We start from the raw sequence: 15,935 nt of genomic DNA, 5'->3' as shown, positions 1-15,935 counted from the left end.
CTGATACTGAGGGACCTAGGAAATCTAGTCAGTTTCAGGGACTTCCTGAAACTGTTTTGAGTTGTTTTCCTTCTTTCTTTTCTTTTCTTTTTTTTTTTTTTGGTTTTTCAAGACAGGGTTTTTCTGTGTAGCCCTGGCTGTCCTAGAACTTATTACTCTGTAGACCAGGTTGGTTTCAAACTCAGAAATCCACCTGCCTTTGCCTCCCAAGTGCTGGGGTTAAAGGCGTGCGCCACCACTGCCTGGCCCTTCTTTTTATCTTAAAGCATTCCTGCAGGATGGAATGTTTCAATCTTGGAGGAAACTGCTCTGCAAGACCTTGTCTGCAAGGAAGTGGGTCTAGTTCTGGAATGCAAGTTGATTAAATAAAGCCTGTGGTTTATGCACATAGACTGGGTGCTTACCCACCGGAGTTGTTATTGCTGATCACCGTTGGGAGGCCTTAGTGGAAGGAAACATGCTATAAGCCAGGAAGATTCAAGTCTAAGGTGGTATCATCTTCTAGTCACGTGGCTCCACGTGTCATGTTCTGAGAAGCTGAACAAAATGCATTCCCTAGTCCTCTGGTCATGATGCACTCTTGTTCTTTCTCATGAATGATGTCACACATGTTGTGTGATAACCTCCTCATGCCTGAGAAGCTGGGCCTTCTTGGCAAAAGGCTGGATGTGCTTAAAGCCACTGGTCATGGGTGGCTGTCTTGCGGTGTTCACAGGGGTCCTAGAGCCTCAGGATTGTTGCATCACAATAGTCTTCTTTCTTCTCCTTTATGGAAAGAGGTTCCAGGTGTCTTTCTTTTGTCCCTTTGGAAGTTTCTTCAAAAACATCTTGCTTTCTCTTTGTGATTCAGCTTTCGGAAGAAGAGAAAATCCAGCGATACAGCATCCTGTCTGAGCTCTACGAGCTGATTGGCTTCCACCGCAAGTCAGCATTCTTCAAGCGAGTGGCTGCCATGCAGTGTGTGGCACCAAGCATTGCAGAACCTGGCTGGAGGGCCTGTTACAAGCTCCTTTTGGAGACGCTGCCTGGCTACAGTCTGTCGCTAGATCCCAAGGACTTCAGCAAAGGTATCCATGATGACCTGGGGCTGGCTGGGGTCGAGCTTGTTGTATTTCCATTTAGCTTGTGCATTTGAGCAGCTGCTGAGTGTTGCAGACTGTGGTGGGCACGTGTGGTTCAAAAGTGGCCAAGCCCTGCCTCACACATAGAAGCAATGACTTGACATGAATTCATGGAGGGCTATAGACAAATACAACCCTCAGTTTGGCCAAAGTCTAATTAATCAAATTCCTTCTCTTAGTTACTGCTTTAGATGGGGACCCAGAACTAGAGATGGTTCAGGCTTTCAATAAGAGAGACCTGAGTCGTCTGTCCTCTGTGCTGTTAATCCCACTAGGATGCAGACAGATCCCCAGTGCTCCCACTCTCAATCACAAATCCCACTCCTCCCCTTTCACATGACTAGTGTATAGATGTCATCCTCCCCAGATCCTTTAGCACCCGATCTTCCCAAGCAGCTCTTCCTGTTGACACTTCCATCTCCAGCAGACCAGAATCTTTAGGAGGGAGTTGCTTGGCTGAGAGGGGAGATGCACTGTCCTTTTGGGCTATAGTCTCTGTTGTCTGGCAAGCTGTGAAAGTAGCATAGGCCACATTCGTGTCACTAAGATGTCATGGGCAGGGGGAGGTGGGAGGGGCAGGTCTAATGGCCTCCACCTGAAAGCCCAGCACTTGAAGGATGAACATAAATCTGAGGCCAGTCTGGGCTACAGAGATCCTGTGTCGGAATGAGCCAGACAGTCCCTGTCTGAGCTCCTTGCCCCTCAAAGAGAGTAGGTGGTGGGCAGGCCAGGTTGGGCACTTGTTGCACTTGACTAAAACCCTTGGCAGAGCACACACTGAGAGCTAATAATTTTGAGAGGACAACCCTTCTTATCTTTGAGGCAAGCACAGACAAGAGTTTTAGTCTTAGACAAGAAGGAGCAGATCAAGGGCCCAGTGGCCCCAAGTCTGTTTTCTTGTAAATGGAGATGGGCTTTAGGTTTAAATAGAGGAAGAATTGGGGCCAGAGGTCTGTATCATTAGTCGGTCCTGGTCCAGGTGTGGTGCCATCCGCCGTTGTCTCAGTACAGTACGTCAAGGTAGTGTCAAGATGCCTTTACTGCTGAGGGGAGGAGGTGTTTCCTAGGAGGTAAACAGGGTTCCAGGGTTGGAAGAGGGAAGAAGCTGTGGCCTGGCAGGACAAGGGGCTCTTCAGATTGGTAAAGAGACAGAAGGAGTCTGGGTCCATGGCCTGCTAAGGAGAGACTGGCCTGGGTGAGTGGTCACTTGGTGGTCAGTTGCGACACCCGTGCTCAGATGTATAGCAGGTTTATGAAGGGAGGGAGGTGTTGCCCCTCCCCTCTCACCCTGCAAAGTCTCATGGGAACAGAGCACCTGAACACTGGAATTCTGTCTTCAAAGCAGACAATATCTTGCTTCCCTGCAATCATGGGGGTGAGGTAGGTAGGCTGGGGTCTACTGGGCTGCTTTCCATTCATGAGATCTGCTGGTGTGTCCTTTTATGTTAGGCTCACAGAAGATCTTGTCTCTCCTGTGACCTTGTTAGCCAGATCTCCTCCATCCTGCACCCCTACTGAGGGTTATTTTTAAAAACATTAAACATGGACCTTGGCATTTGTCTATGTTCAGTACCATCAGTGGCTGTGATTCACTGTAGACAGTGTCTTTCATTGATTTAACTTTTCTAAGACAAGATCTCATGATGCAACTCAGGCTAGCCTTGAACTGACTAGCTCAGGGTGGCCTGGAACCCTCAATCTTCAACCCAACACACCGCTGTGTGGTGAATCTGTGAAGCAGATTTTGTCCTTGACCTTAAAAGTATATTCTTTTAACAAATTTATTTATTGTGTGCGTGTGAGTACTCTGCTGTGTGTGCATGCAGAGGTCAGAGGGCAAGTTGTAGGGATTGTGTCTCTACTGCCATGTGGTTTCAGAGATGGTACTTAGGTCGTCAGTCTTGGAGGCAGATGCTTTGCCCGCTGAGCCATCTTGATGGTTCCTGTCCCTTGCTTTTCTTCTTAGCTGTTAGGATTGCAAGGGGTCAAGAGGAGGATCTGGGACTCTTTCCAGAAGGGCTTAGATTCTGCAGAGATTTCATGGCTCTTGCTACTGGAACAGAGGAAGCCTCTAGAATGATGTTTCGTGTGCTGGAAGAGCTGGAGGAGGCAGCAGAGAGTAGGCAGGATGATCATGCAGAGTCCACAACGGCCCTGCAATGCTCACTGTGCTGGATGTTGAACTGTGAGTTGGGATGGATACATGGATGCTCCGAGCACCTGTCAGTTACATCTGGATTCCTTCAGCCAGGTTCTCTTCCAGAACCCATGTACTTGATGGATTCTATCTGTGCTGTTACCTGCCTCCTTTTCTGTAACTTCCTTCCTCTCTCCCCTCCAGAGATGGTTTGGAGCTGAGGTTTGTTGAGCTCCTGTTGATGATTGACACCCCTTGGGGGAGTGGGCATTAGACTGATGTGCCTGGTGCTGGGTGTTAGAGCTGATCTCTGTCTGTCTAGCACAGGAGCCTCGTGGGCTGCTCCCCAGAAGCTGTCCTGGTCTCTGTAGCCCTCTGTATGCTTCTTGGGCGGTCTCCATTGTAATTCTGCTGCAGCTGTCACCATAGGCCCTCACTTAGCTCCCAGAGCACTGCTGAGCCCATGAGCGCTTTCTAGGCAGAAAGCTGCATGGAACCTGGGGACACCAGCTGCTTAAAATCTCCAAATGGAGTGACCATTGCAGTCATCTCCCATCTGCCCTCTGCTGCTCTCCTTCACTCCTGTCGGCTCTCTAGCATGCAGAAGACGGTGGGCGTCATGCCAGAGGCTTGCCCTGTCTTGTTCCAGCAGCAAGGACATACATCAATGGCGGGAGGGAATCTGGATGCCAGGGGCGGGGAGAGGGTGGGGAAGTGGAGGGGGTTGGGCCGGTATTTGAGAGTTCCTCTAAGACTGAGAAGATGAGGAAGCTCATCCAGAGTCCAGCCATTCCTGAGTTCCTGGCCTCTTTGCAGTCACCTCGGCAGCCTGCTTAGATAGTTTCCTTCCCTCTGGAGGAGAAATAGAGAATCATGCCTGTGAAGGAAATGCCATCCCCTGCACACTCTGGCATTGCTCGTAGCAGGACTGCGGGCGGGGCGAGGCAGACTGGGACGCTGCTGACCAGCCTCAGCATGCCTCCAACACTAGCACCAGCTATCCAGTCCTGTTTTCTGGCTGCCTTCGAGCCTCTGCAAAGGTATAGCTAGTTGCTGGCCGGTGACCCCAGTGTGGCCTGGAATGGTTCCTGCTGCCTGGAGCCCTCTGCCATGTTTTAGTATGCAGTTTCATAGTGGAGGGATGGGTTATTTTTATGTCTCCTTCACTAGTAGCAGCTCTGAAAGTGAGTCTTCTTAATTCAAGACATTATAATTCTGTATTTCTCTCTGTGTATGTGCCACAGCTTGCGTGTGGAGGTCAGAGGATGGCTTGCAGGAGTCAGTCTTCTCCTCCCACTCTGTGGGTCCCGGGATAGCATGTCATCAGGCCTGGCAGCAAGGCTTCCTCACCCCCTGAGCCATCCCATTGGCACAAATACAGAGCACACAAGACTTTTATTATTTTCCATCAATTCACTTTCCTCTGTATGATTTTGTTTTGTTAAAAAAAAAAGATAGGCATGAGGCTGACAAGATGTCTTAGTAGTTAAAAGCACTTGCTGCTCTTGCAGAAAACCAAATAAATTCAGTTTATTTAGCATCTACATGATGGCCCCCAGCCATCTGTAACTCCAGTTCCAAGGGATCCTACACTCCCTAGCCTCTGCAGGCACCAGGCACACATATGGTATACATCCATACATGGCAGAAAACACTTTCATACATAAAAATAAAATTTTTTAAAAAGCCATTATTTTTCAAAGCAGCTTCAGATCCACAGAAAACTTGATCATGCAGTGCAGGGCAGAGGCATGGCTCTCCCCACCAGCTAGCAGGCCCACTAGTGGAGCATCTGCTACAACTGATGACCCAATATAGTCTGGCCTTTGCTGAAGTCCACAGCTCACATCAGAGTCACTCTTGGTGCTGGACAGTCTTTGGGTTTTGACCAGTGTTTGGTGACATGGATCCATCATTACAGAGTCACATGAAGTAGTTGTCCCTTCCCAAAGCTCTCTCGCACTCTTCTTCGCCCCAGGCCCCTTTAGCCACACATCCTTTCACGGTCTTCACACCTTTCTCCTCTGCAAAATGATATCAGGCATGTGTATACTCACCTCGCACATCCTGGTTGTCTGAAGCAGCCATAAACGCCAATGGGAAGAGTCTGTGTGGGCACATTCACCTGCCAGGCCAGTGTCCACGGCGGCTGCGTCATATGGCACAAGTCTGTGAGCAACTGATAAATTGTCCTCCCAAGTGTAGTACCATCTTTCACTCCCCAAGGCAGTGGGTGACAGTTACCACGGCTTAGTGTCCTGGCCAGCATTTGGTACCTGTCTTAGTCAGGGTTTCTATTCCTATGCAAAACATCATGACCAAGAAACAATTAGGGGAGGAATGGGTTTATTCACCTTACACTTCCATACTGCTGTTCATCACCAAGGAAGTCAGGATTGGAACTCAAACAGGTCAGGAGGCAGGAGCTGATGCAGAGATCATGGAGGGATGTTCTTTACTGGCTTNCTCAGCTTTCTTTCTTTCTTTTTTTTTGAATTAATTTTTTTATTAGGTATTTTCCTCATTTACATTTCCAATGCTATCCAAAAAGTCCCCAATATACTCCCCCCACACTCCCCTACCCACCCACTCCCACATTTTGGCCCTGGCATTCCCCTGTACTGGGGCATATAAAGTTGGCAAGTCCAATGGGCCTCTCTTTCCAGTGATGGCTGACTAGGCCATCTTTTGATACATATGCAGCTAGAGTCAAGAGCTCTGGGGTACTGGTTAGTTCATAATGTTGTTCCACCTATAGGGTTGCAGTTCCCTTTAGCTCCTTGGGTACTTTCTCTAGCTCCTCCATTGGGGGCCCTGTGATCCATTCAATAGCTGACTGTGAGCATCCACTTCTGTGTTTGCTAGGCCCCGGCATTGTCTCGCAAGAGACAGCTATATCTGGGTCCTTTCAGCAAAATCTTGCTAGTGTATGCAATGGTGTCAGCGTTTGGAAGCTGATTATGGGATGGATCCCTGGATATGACAGTCTTTAGATGGTCCATCCTTTCGTCACAGCTCCAAACTTTATCTCTGTAACTCTTTCCATGGGTGTTTTGTTCCCAATTCTAAGAAGGGGCACAGTGTCCATACTTTGGTCTTCGTTCTTCTTGAGTTTCATCTCAGCTTGCTTTCTTATAGAACCCAGGACCACCAGCCTAGGGATGGCACCACCCACAATGGACCCTCCCACCCTTGATCACTAATTGAAAAAAATGCCTTATACCTGGATCTCATGGAGGCATTTCCTCAAAGAAAGCTCCTTTCTGTGTGACACAAACTCCAGCTTGTGTCAAGTTGACACACAAAACCGTTAGTGTTTTGGACTACAGTACAGTACCATTAGTGTTCTGGACGATGGTGAGTGGTGGAATCTTGTTTTAATTTACAGTTTTCTAGCAAGTATGTTGAGCATTTCTTCCTATGTTCATCTATGGTTGGAATGTCTCTTCTGGTGATCCCACTTAAAAAACAGTTTTTTTTTTGTTGTTTGTTTGTTTGTTTTTTTGTTATCTGCATCCATAATATGCAGAACAGTCCTTTAATGATACTTTTGACAAATATTTTCTTCCATCATGCTTCTTGTTTTCTCTTCTTCTTGGTAGCTTATCTGCCAAACTGCAATTTTCAGTTTTAATGGCATCTACTTCGTCAGTTCTTTTTTTTTTTTTTTTCTCATAAGTAGTAACTTTGGAGCTGTATCTAAACTTCTGTTACTCTACCAAATACTACCCACCTTTTTCACTTATCAACTTGTAGGGGAAAGTTTCATAGAACTTAAAGAGGTTCTATAAACACGTAGAACCTTCTACCTTATTGGAGGCCCATTTTGGTGTACTATTTGTGAAGCCCACAGTTAGCATCTTGATATACTGCCCAGCCGGTGGCCATCCCGAGTCTCAGGCTGGTCTGCTGGGAGGCCCATCTTTGCTCTGTTGGGTCTCTGTGCTCCTTTGTCAGAGCTGCGTTGACTGTTCTTACGTGGGCGTATTTCTGCATTCTCCTTATCAATTGTTTCATTTGACTAGTTGCCAAAACCACACTGCCTTAGTTACTGTAGCTTTATGTGAAGTATGGCAGTCAGGGACCTTTTCTATTTGTTAAAAAAAAAAAATTGCCCTTTTTGGATATTACAGAAAAGGAGCTGTTCACATTGAAGTGCTATTTCCTGTTCTTTCTGTGGGATTTAGAGCAGCTGCCATGCAGAGTGATGGTCTGTGCAGGGCATCTGGGCTGGGCTTGCCTGGCTTTGGCCCCCTCCAGGACTGGGTGAGTCTGGCCCATCTCCAGCCTTGCTAGACCTCAAGCCTGTGGCTGCACACGCTCAGGGCACCTGTCTGACCCACATTAAGGCAGGCTGTGGCCGGCCTCTTGGAGATACTTTGATATGACTAACCTGTTTCTGAGAGTTACTGAACATAGTTAGTTTTGATGTGATTAACCTGTTTCTCACAATGGGAGGTATTGTGAGCATCATACATAGGAAGGGATGGAAGTCCAGGACACCATTACCAACGGTATAAGCTTGGCCAAGTTACCTCATGCTCTCTGTGTGTCTGGATCTTGGGGACACTGGCTTATGAGAGGGTTGGGTGAAGTTGTCTGACCTTTCCCCAGGATGGCATGAAAGTGGCATTAGAAGATGGACTGAGTATCAAGAGCCTTTAAGGCCAGCATCCAGCTGAGCTGAAGTCCATTACTGGTGTGGCCCTCCTGTGGGCTTGATGGTGTTGATTGGCGATGAGAGCAGAAGATTCTGGACAATCAGAGAATTAGAGGTACTGGCAGAAGAGAAAAGGGTTGTTAAGTGTCCAGGAGGACTTTGTCGTATGCTGGAGGGGTTTGATGTGCTAAGGGTAGAGCCAGGAAAGAGAGGAAGGAGAGTTTTTGAAGTTCCAAATGATCACTTAAGAGAGGTGGGAAGGTGATTTTAAGATGTCGAGACATGCCCTGTGAACAAGACCTTCATCTGGTGTGCTTTCAGGAGACTCCAGGCAAGACTGGAATGGCTGTTCTGTTATCTCCCTTGGCATCTTTGAACTTTACTCTGGGCTGGCTTCAGGCTAAAATCATTGGGGCTTTGTGCAAAGCCACACTCAGAGTTGTCTTGAGTCTACAGGGCCTGAGAACACAGCATCTGAGGTCCTTGGTAGCTCTTCTTTTTCCGAGGAACTCACCCCTTGTCCTCACCTGCCTGGCCTCCTCAGCACCCTCCAGCTGGGTGCTGTTGTCTTCTGAGAATTCCAATGTTGCTTCCACCTGGATGGACTTCCTTTGTTTACCTGTCTCCCGAACGCTTGCCTGCCCTTCCTTCTCTGGCACTTCCTGCGATTATTCAATGCTACCTTTCCAGCATCCTGCCAGGTCCTCTGTGCCAGTCCCTTTGTCTTTTGCATCCTGCTGGAGGTGTCCCTGTGAATACCGGTGATGAAGGGCCAGAGCCAGCAAGCGGGCAACACAGCGCTGTGGTCAGCTGCTATACTTGTCCCCTGCCGTTTGCAAGGCTGGAGAGCGGAACATATTTATTTTGAAAAATTCAGGTGATTCTGTCCTTTTTACTTGGACTTTTGTTTTGGGAGGGGACATTTGCCATTATTTCATGAGTGAGGACCAATAGAATTAAAATGGTAAATGTCAGCTGGCAGCATTTCTAGACAATAAAAACCACTCTAAGCCCCATTTCCACTTCAAACGTTTCTCAGAGAATTAAATGGAAATCTACCAAAACCCTGTACTCGTGAATAAAAGCCATGTTGTTAGATCTCTCGGGTTCAGAAGTGGCTTCAGTCTTGTTTGTGAGCTGAGCATTCTCGCTGGCTGGCTGTAGAGGCTCGACCCAGCTCCTTTGCTCATGTGCTCTGTGTATTTGCTGGTTTACGGGACCACATCTTCTATCTTAATCTTATTTGTGCTGTGGTGTGAGAAGGTTTCTCCATCTTGCTTTTGGCTCAGCTTTTCCTGAAGGAAAGGGTGAATGTTGCCGAGGAACTTTTCTGAAAGAGCCTCAGAACTGCTTTGCCGAATGGCAGCTGTCAAAGCCCGAGTGTTGAACTTCGATGACCCGAGTCAAATGCTGCAAATCTGTCTTTACTAAAGCTTCAGTGTTTTATAGGGGGAAGGCCACAGAGGAGGTACCACGTGTGCAGGGCTCACTGTTGAGCAAGTCTGCCCCACCCCCCCGCCCTGTGGGGGGAGGTCTTACTCATGTGAGCCTGTGGTAGTGACTGGACCATTACCCATTTGGAAAAATAACCAAGTGATAGTCAGTGATTTCTTGCACGAGAAAGAGCTCTTGGCTGAGATGAATGAGAATTGGGGCTTTTTGAAGGTATGACCAGCTTGGTCATAACACAGACGCTTAAGCCTCCTAAACTTCTTTTCTGCTGTAGTGTTTGGTCCTAGCCCCTTTGACCAGATGGAAACATGGCAGGGATGTGTTTCATTCTCCACTCTCCTTCTGGGTGCAAGATGTTGTCACCGTTGTATATATTCCAGGAAGTTTCTGGAAGATAGGTCACATCCTGGGATGTACTGTGGAGGTGTTTGTGTGGGTGCTGGGTTGGCTTCCAGGTTTTTAATTGATATGTTATTATGAAGTATCCTAAATATACAGGGACTGGAGAAAACAGCGGAAGCGAGCCCAGCACCCAGCAAATCCCTGGAGCCATGCCACTTCATGCTGACATGCTTGCATGTGCCCATCTAAAACAGAAGGGGAGTTTTCTGGCAAAAGACTCATCTTGACCCACACGCTAGTTGAGTACCCATCATGCTCCAGGCCTCTTGCCAGGCATTAAGGATTCTTGGATGAATAAGATACATTGTTGCTGCCAAGGCAATGAAGAATTGAAGGAGGAAACAGAATCGGGAGCTTTACAGGAACCCTGCTGTGCCTGTTACTAGCTGAGGGCTGTGCAGGACAAGGTGGTGGGAGACAAGGGTAGCAGGGGCCAGGAGTTGCATGGAACATCTTAGGCAAACTGGCAGAGGTTAGAATGCACAAATCGCACAAATCGGTGGTCTGTGCTCACCATGTAGTAGAGGCAATGTGTATTTCTCGTTCTGCTTGTTAGTTGACATTGACCTGGCGCCTGAGTCTATACAAGCCTCTGTTTTGGGGGTATTATAATAAGCACCAGACAGTCTTCAGGTCCAGGAGCCTATGAGGCAGGAGCAGGGGGTGGGTATTGACGTATAAGAAGGTAATTTTACCCAATAACCACAGCAGTGGAGATCTGGTATATCAAGGGTTTGTGCTCAGTACAATAATGGAGCAGTCTGGATCATTAATCACCCCACAGAGTCAGAGGCTGATGCTGTGTGTTAAACACATTACGTTCATTGAGTCATAATATTAGCATTTATCAGCTAGCAGTTATTGAGAAGTTAGGATAAATGGCTAAAGCACTTTAAATGGGCTGCTCACAGCTTTGTGACAAGTTAGGGCTATTATTTCCCTGTTGCAACTTCCTCCCCTGCCTGCCCTAGCTCACATGGCCTGTTATCTCCCCTCCACTGCCCCCACAGCACTCAGCAACATCTGCACCTCCCATGGGCTTATCCACACACAGTGTACACCCTATTGTCCCCCTAATGCGCTCTCATGCTGTAGTGCATTAGGTTCTTAGGGAGTGTGTGCTAACTGTAACTCTTATGAGCTGTTGGAAGTTTCCAGTGCGCATCTGTCTTGCCTGAGCCTGAATCCCCCTGTATGTGTTTTTATGACCTGCGTGTCAGCTAAGCAGGGACTCACCATTCTGGTTGATGACAGTCATTGGAGGGGGGGGGGAGCAGTGTTAAGGCTCTGAGTGCCCCACCTTCTTTCAAGTGCTGAGATCACATTGGGATGTAGAGGGCAAGTTCAGTGTACACATTAAAGTCTCTATAGTGCTATTTTCCATCAAAATTCCAATAGTGTTCTTTACAGAACTAGAAAAAAAAAAACACCTTAAAATTCATACAGGAACAGAAAAGACAGCCAAAGTGATCCCAGGAAAAAAAGAATACTGGCATTACAGTACCCAACTTCAAACTCTACTACGGAGCCATAGTAACAAAGACAGCATGGTGCTGTACAGACACGGACATGTAGACCAATGGAGCATAATAAAGGACCCAGATATAAACTTACAGAGCCATGGGTGTCTAGCTTTTGACAAAGGTGTCAACAAGTCATTCTGCAGAGACTTGATCCTCACTCTCAGAAAAAATGAGCTTAGGGCTGCACCTCTCGTCCTGCACAAAAATTAATTCATAGTGGATCAAATATCTCAAAGAATGAGTCACTGGGGCTGCTAGAAGAAAACAGGACAAGTATGTTAAGATATCGGTATAAGCAAGAACTTTGTGACTAGAACCCCAACTCAAAGGGAGTTACCCCAAAAGTTGGCAGATGGATAACATGAAATTAAAAGGCTTCTGTATAGCAAACGAAACTATCATCAGGGCAAACAGACACAGTCTGTAGAATGGGAGAAAGCCCTTCCCAGCATGCTTTAGACAGGGCTTAAGTTCTGAAATATGGAAGGCTAAACATCAAACCCAAGCAGCCAATCAGAAATGGGCTGATGATCTGAACAGGGTTGCTGGAAGAAATACAAATGGCCAGTAAACATTTTAGAAAGCTTTCGACCTCCAGATTCAGAAGGGCAAGGCAAGTGAAAACCACTTGGACACTCCATGTTGTGCCACTCAGGAGCGGCAGCAGCACATGCTGGGGGTGGTATGGGGAAAGAGGAAGGACTCTTTGGTGGGGATGTAAATTGGTATAGCCACTATGGAAATCAGTGTGTATGGGTTCTCAAAACACTAGAGAAGGAACGACCATATAGCCCAGATTTGTCACACCTGGCGTATACATAAAATATCCTAGCAGAGAGTTACCTGCACGCCTGTGCTTACAGATGCTCTTTTCACAGTATCAAGGACACAGACCCACCTAGGTCCCCATCGCCTGCTGACAGATAAGGAAAAAGCAGCACACATACTCAGCTTCGTTCTGTTCAGCTGGAAAGAATAATACAATTATGTCATTTGCAAGAAAATGGATGGTATTAGAAAATATTAAATGAAGTAACCCAGGCCCAGAAGACACACAGCACATGTTCTTTTTCATATGCCGACCCTGCCTTCTAATTACCGGATATGTGTGCACATGCAGGAGTGTAGGGAGAGTTCAGCAAACTACAAAGGCCAAGGTAAAGGGGAAAGGAGGATTTTTCTAGGAAGTCAGATAGTGGGGTAACAGAACACACGTAACATGAAAAATGGGGTACTGAGGCTGGAACATGCAAGTGGAGAGGGCAGGCAGGGAGATAGAGGAGAGAGCAGGGGAGAGAGGATCAACCAAAACCAAACATATATGACGTCGTGTCGTACGGGGGCTGGGGAGATGGCTCAGCAGTTAAGAGTGATTGCTGCTTTTGTAGAGGATCCCAGTTTGGTTCCCAGTGCCCACGTGGAGACTCAAAATCATCTGTAACTCTAGTTTCAGGAGAATGAAAGACCCTTCTCCCACCTCCGTGGTTACCAGCATGCATGTGGTAAACACATACACACACACACACACACACACACACACACAAGATAATAAATCTAAAAGCAAAATAAAAAAACCCGTAAGATGCCACAAGGGAGTCTATTACTATGTATGGTAAGTAAAAAATATTCTTCATACAATATGAACTAATCAGTACCCCCAGAGCTTGTGTCTCTAGCTGCATATGTGGCAGAAGATGGCCTAGTCGGCCATCACTGGGAAGAGAAGCCACTTGGTCTTGCAAACTTTATATGCCCTAGTACAGGGGAACGCAGGGCCAAGAAGTGGGAGTGGATGGGTAGGGGAGTGGGGAGGAGGGTATGGGGAACTTTTGGGATAGCATTTGAAATGTAAATAAAGAAAATATTTAATGAAAAAATACTCTTCATGTGTGAGTCCTTACATCCCAGGGTGTGGACTCCTGGTGTGTGTGTGTCCCTAGGGAGGTTGACAGAGGCTGCGAGGTAGCTCTGCCTATGGCAGACGTGCAATATGTCTGACTATACTTAAAGTCATTTCCCACAGCTTGCCTGTGCCCTCTAGAGTCTCATGACATTATTGGGAACTCCCCCCCCCCCATGTCCACATCTTCTTTCAGAAATCAGGTTTTAGGGTGAAAAAACTCTGTTGAGTTAGTAACTGTTGCTGACAGGAGGCAGGCTCACAGGATTCTGCATTCTAAGGAAACATGTTCAAGTAGGCTGTATAACCAGTCTGCCTACCTTTACTTTCAAGCGCTCTGGGCCGTTTGGGAAGGAGGGCCTTCGGGTTCCTGGATGACCCCATTATGTATTTATTTCTCCACTCCTGTGCTTCAGAGCAGTGTGGCTTTCAGAGTAATCTGCTTGATTGTTGATCGTGATGGTTCATCCAGGGTCATCACTTCTTGAGAAAACGTCTCTCCATTACTCAAATGCACTGGGGACAGTCTTTTCCTGGAACTGTATGACGGTGATTTTAGTGGGATGCTTTGAAGTCATGTCTTCATAGAAGAGAGAAAGAGTGGTGTAAGGCTGACTATTTTAGTTTTCTTTCTATCCTGGGGTTAGATCCTGGGACCTTGCCCATGTTAGGCAAGTGTTCTACCACTGAGCCCTGTCCCCAGGCAGGGACATTCTTAATGTATGAACAATGTTCTTCTCTAGCAACACTATACCTGGGATTGGGGAGGATGCTGGGTTAGGGGAAGGGTTAGTAGGGTGGGGGTGGTAGCAGTGGGGGAAGGGTTGTAGTGGCGGTGGTAATTGATTTGTCTATTTTTTTTTTTTTTTTGATTTGTCTATTTTGAGTTGATAGTTGAGGTCGTTGTCTGTGAGCTGCCACGTTTCACACATGACGCTGAGTACGGATTTTGTGACCTTTACCACAGGCACACACCGAGGCTGGGCTGCCGTTCAGATGCGCCTGCTGCATGAGCTGGTCTACGCCTCCCGCAGGATGGGGAACCCCGCACTGTCTGTGCGGCACCTCTCCTTCCTCTTGCAGACCATGCTGGACTTCCTGTCTGACCAGGGTGAGTGAATCTGAACTTTTTCCTTTCCAGGGAGCCTTGGGTGTGGCTTGGGGTGTGCTGGTGGTGGCTACCTGTTTCCACTCTTAGCCATTCTTCCCATGTTTCCTCTTGCTTACCCTCACCTCTTCTTCTGGTTAGCCCTCTTCTCAGCCTCCAGCCTAGGTGCTGTGTTTGTTACTTTGTCTTCTAACCAAATATTTGACATGAAGCCACTTAAGGGAGGAAGGATTTTTTTTTCCCTCATGGTATGAGGGGGATACATCATGGTGGCAGGCGATAGAGCTGTCAGGCCTCACCTCCACACGTCTTCACAGCACAGGAAAGAGACAGGACAGGAAGTAGAGTTGTGCTACAAGTCTCAAGGACCACTCCTTCAGTGACTCCCATCTTCCAAAGGTTCCACTGTTGAGGGAAATATTAAAAAAGAACGGCAAGTCCCCGCTCTACACCCAGCTACTCTCAGCCCCGGCGGTCTTGTCAGCCAGTTCTTATCTGGTGAAGACTCTCTGACTCAGCGCTCCAAAATCTCTCCACCCAGCTTGCTAAACACACAACTGGTGGGTTGTATACTGTTCTCTCTTGAAACCAGGCGAGTGGCCATGTGAAGGAAGACACAACACAAACTTAGTTCAGAAACATTGGTAACGCAATCGCTGGGCACAACTAAACTCCTAATCTTGTAAGCCTTATTAAATCTAAATCCTCCAGAGGCGAACCCTGATGGGAATTCTGATGGGTCTGCCATTGAAACTGGGAGATACTAGTAGCTACATCTCGTCTTCATGCTATCCCCATCCAAAAGGACTCTCCCTCCCTCCAGCTTCTCTCTTTCCCCTAGTCAACCCAGAAGTCCTGCCTACTCACCCAGTGATTGACTCCTTGATAAGCAACCCCAGGGCTATCCACATAATTCCACAATCTCCCAACTCAGGGCCTATAGATGTGTTTGCATTCAAACCACGGGAGGTTCCTTGTCCTTGGGGGGCATTGTGTAAAGTGTGAGTGCCAACATGTGGCATATGAGTGGAGACTTGTATTCAAGTCCTCAGATCACAGCTCTGTGGGTTTTCACTGCCTGGATATCTCTATAACTGTCCTCTCGATGGAAGTGGAACAAGCAGAGGTTGACAGCCCCTATGTGCTCTTATGGCCATTGCTGCCTCCTGGAGCCTTTTGTCTGGCTTCCTAACCGCAGGCAAGGATGCCATGCCGTCCTAGTGCCCAGTATCTGTCTACCTTACCACGTTGTCTTTATCAAGTTTTCTCCCCAAGTATCTTTCCTCACTGATATTGGGTGTTGTCTCATTTCTGGGGTTCAGTTGTCATCTGTGTAATTCAGCCCAGGTATATTATCTTTGCAGCTTGTGAGATAGCTCACTGTGGTGTTCCCTCTGTCCCAGAGAGTCAAGTCATCAGAAGAGGGCTCTGTGGCTGCCCCATCAGACCTGCCTTTCCACTTAGATCCTCAGCTCCCAGTGGTCTGGGGCTCATCTGGTTTCCTGGGAAGATACCCTCTGCCATGATGTAGGTGTGCAGGGTAGTTTCCCTGCTGTGATGTGGGTGTGCAGGATAGTGTCCCTGCTGTGATGTGGGTGTGCAGGATAGTGTCCCTGCTGTGATGTGGGTGTG

At 47.5% G+C, this 15,935-nt stretch overlaps 1 protein-coding gene across 3 annotated transcripts in view; it reads left to right on the top strand.

The window, feature by feature from the left end:
- Trappc9 (trafficking protein particle complex 9) overlaps positions 1-15,935 on the top strand; it is a 481,588-nt gene that overhangs the window by 47,127 nt on the left and 418,526 nt on the right. For all 3 annotated transcript variants that reach the window (XM_029469729.1, XM_021182812.2, XM_029469728.1), the window contains 2 exons: positions 851-1,067; positions 14,163-14,306. In XM_029469729.1, coding sequence (XP_029325589.1) covers positions 851-1,067; positions 14,163-14,306 — 361 coding nt within the window. The remainder of the gene's footprint in view (positions 1-850; positions 1,068-14,162; positions 14,307-15,935) is intronic.

This window comes from Mus caroli, chromosome 15, assembly GCF_900094665.2.
Source record: "Mus caroli chromosome 15, CAROLI_EIJ_v1.1, whole genome shotgun sequence".
Lineage (NCBI taxonomy): Eukaryota > Metazoa > Chordata > Mammalia > Rodentia > Muridae > Mus > Mus caroli.
The sequence above is the reverse complement of the archived record's forward strand: the minus strand, read 5'-3'. Positions and strand labels throughout refer to the sequence as shown.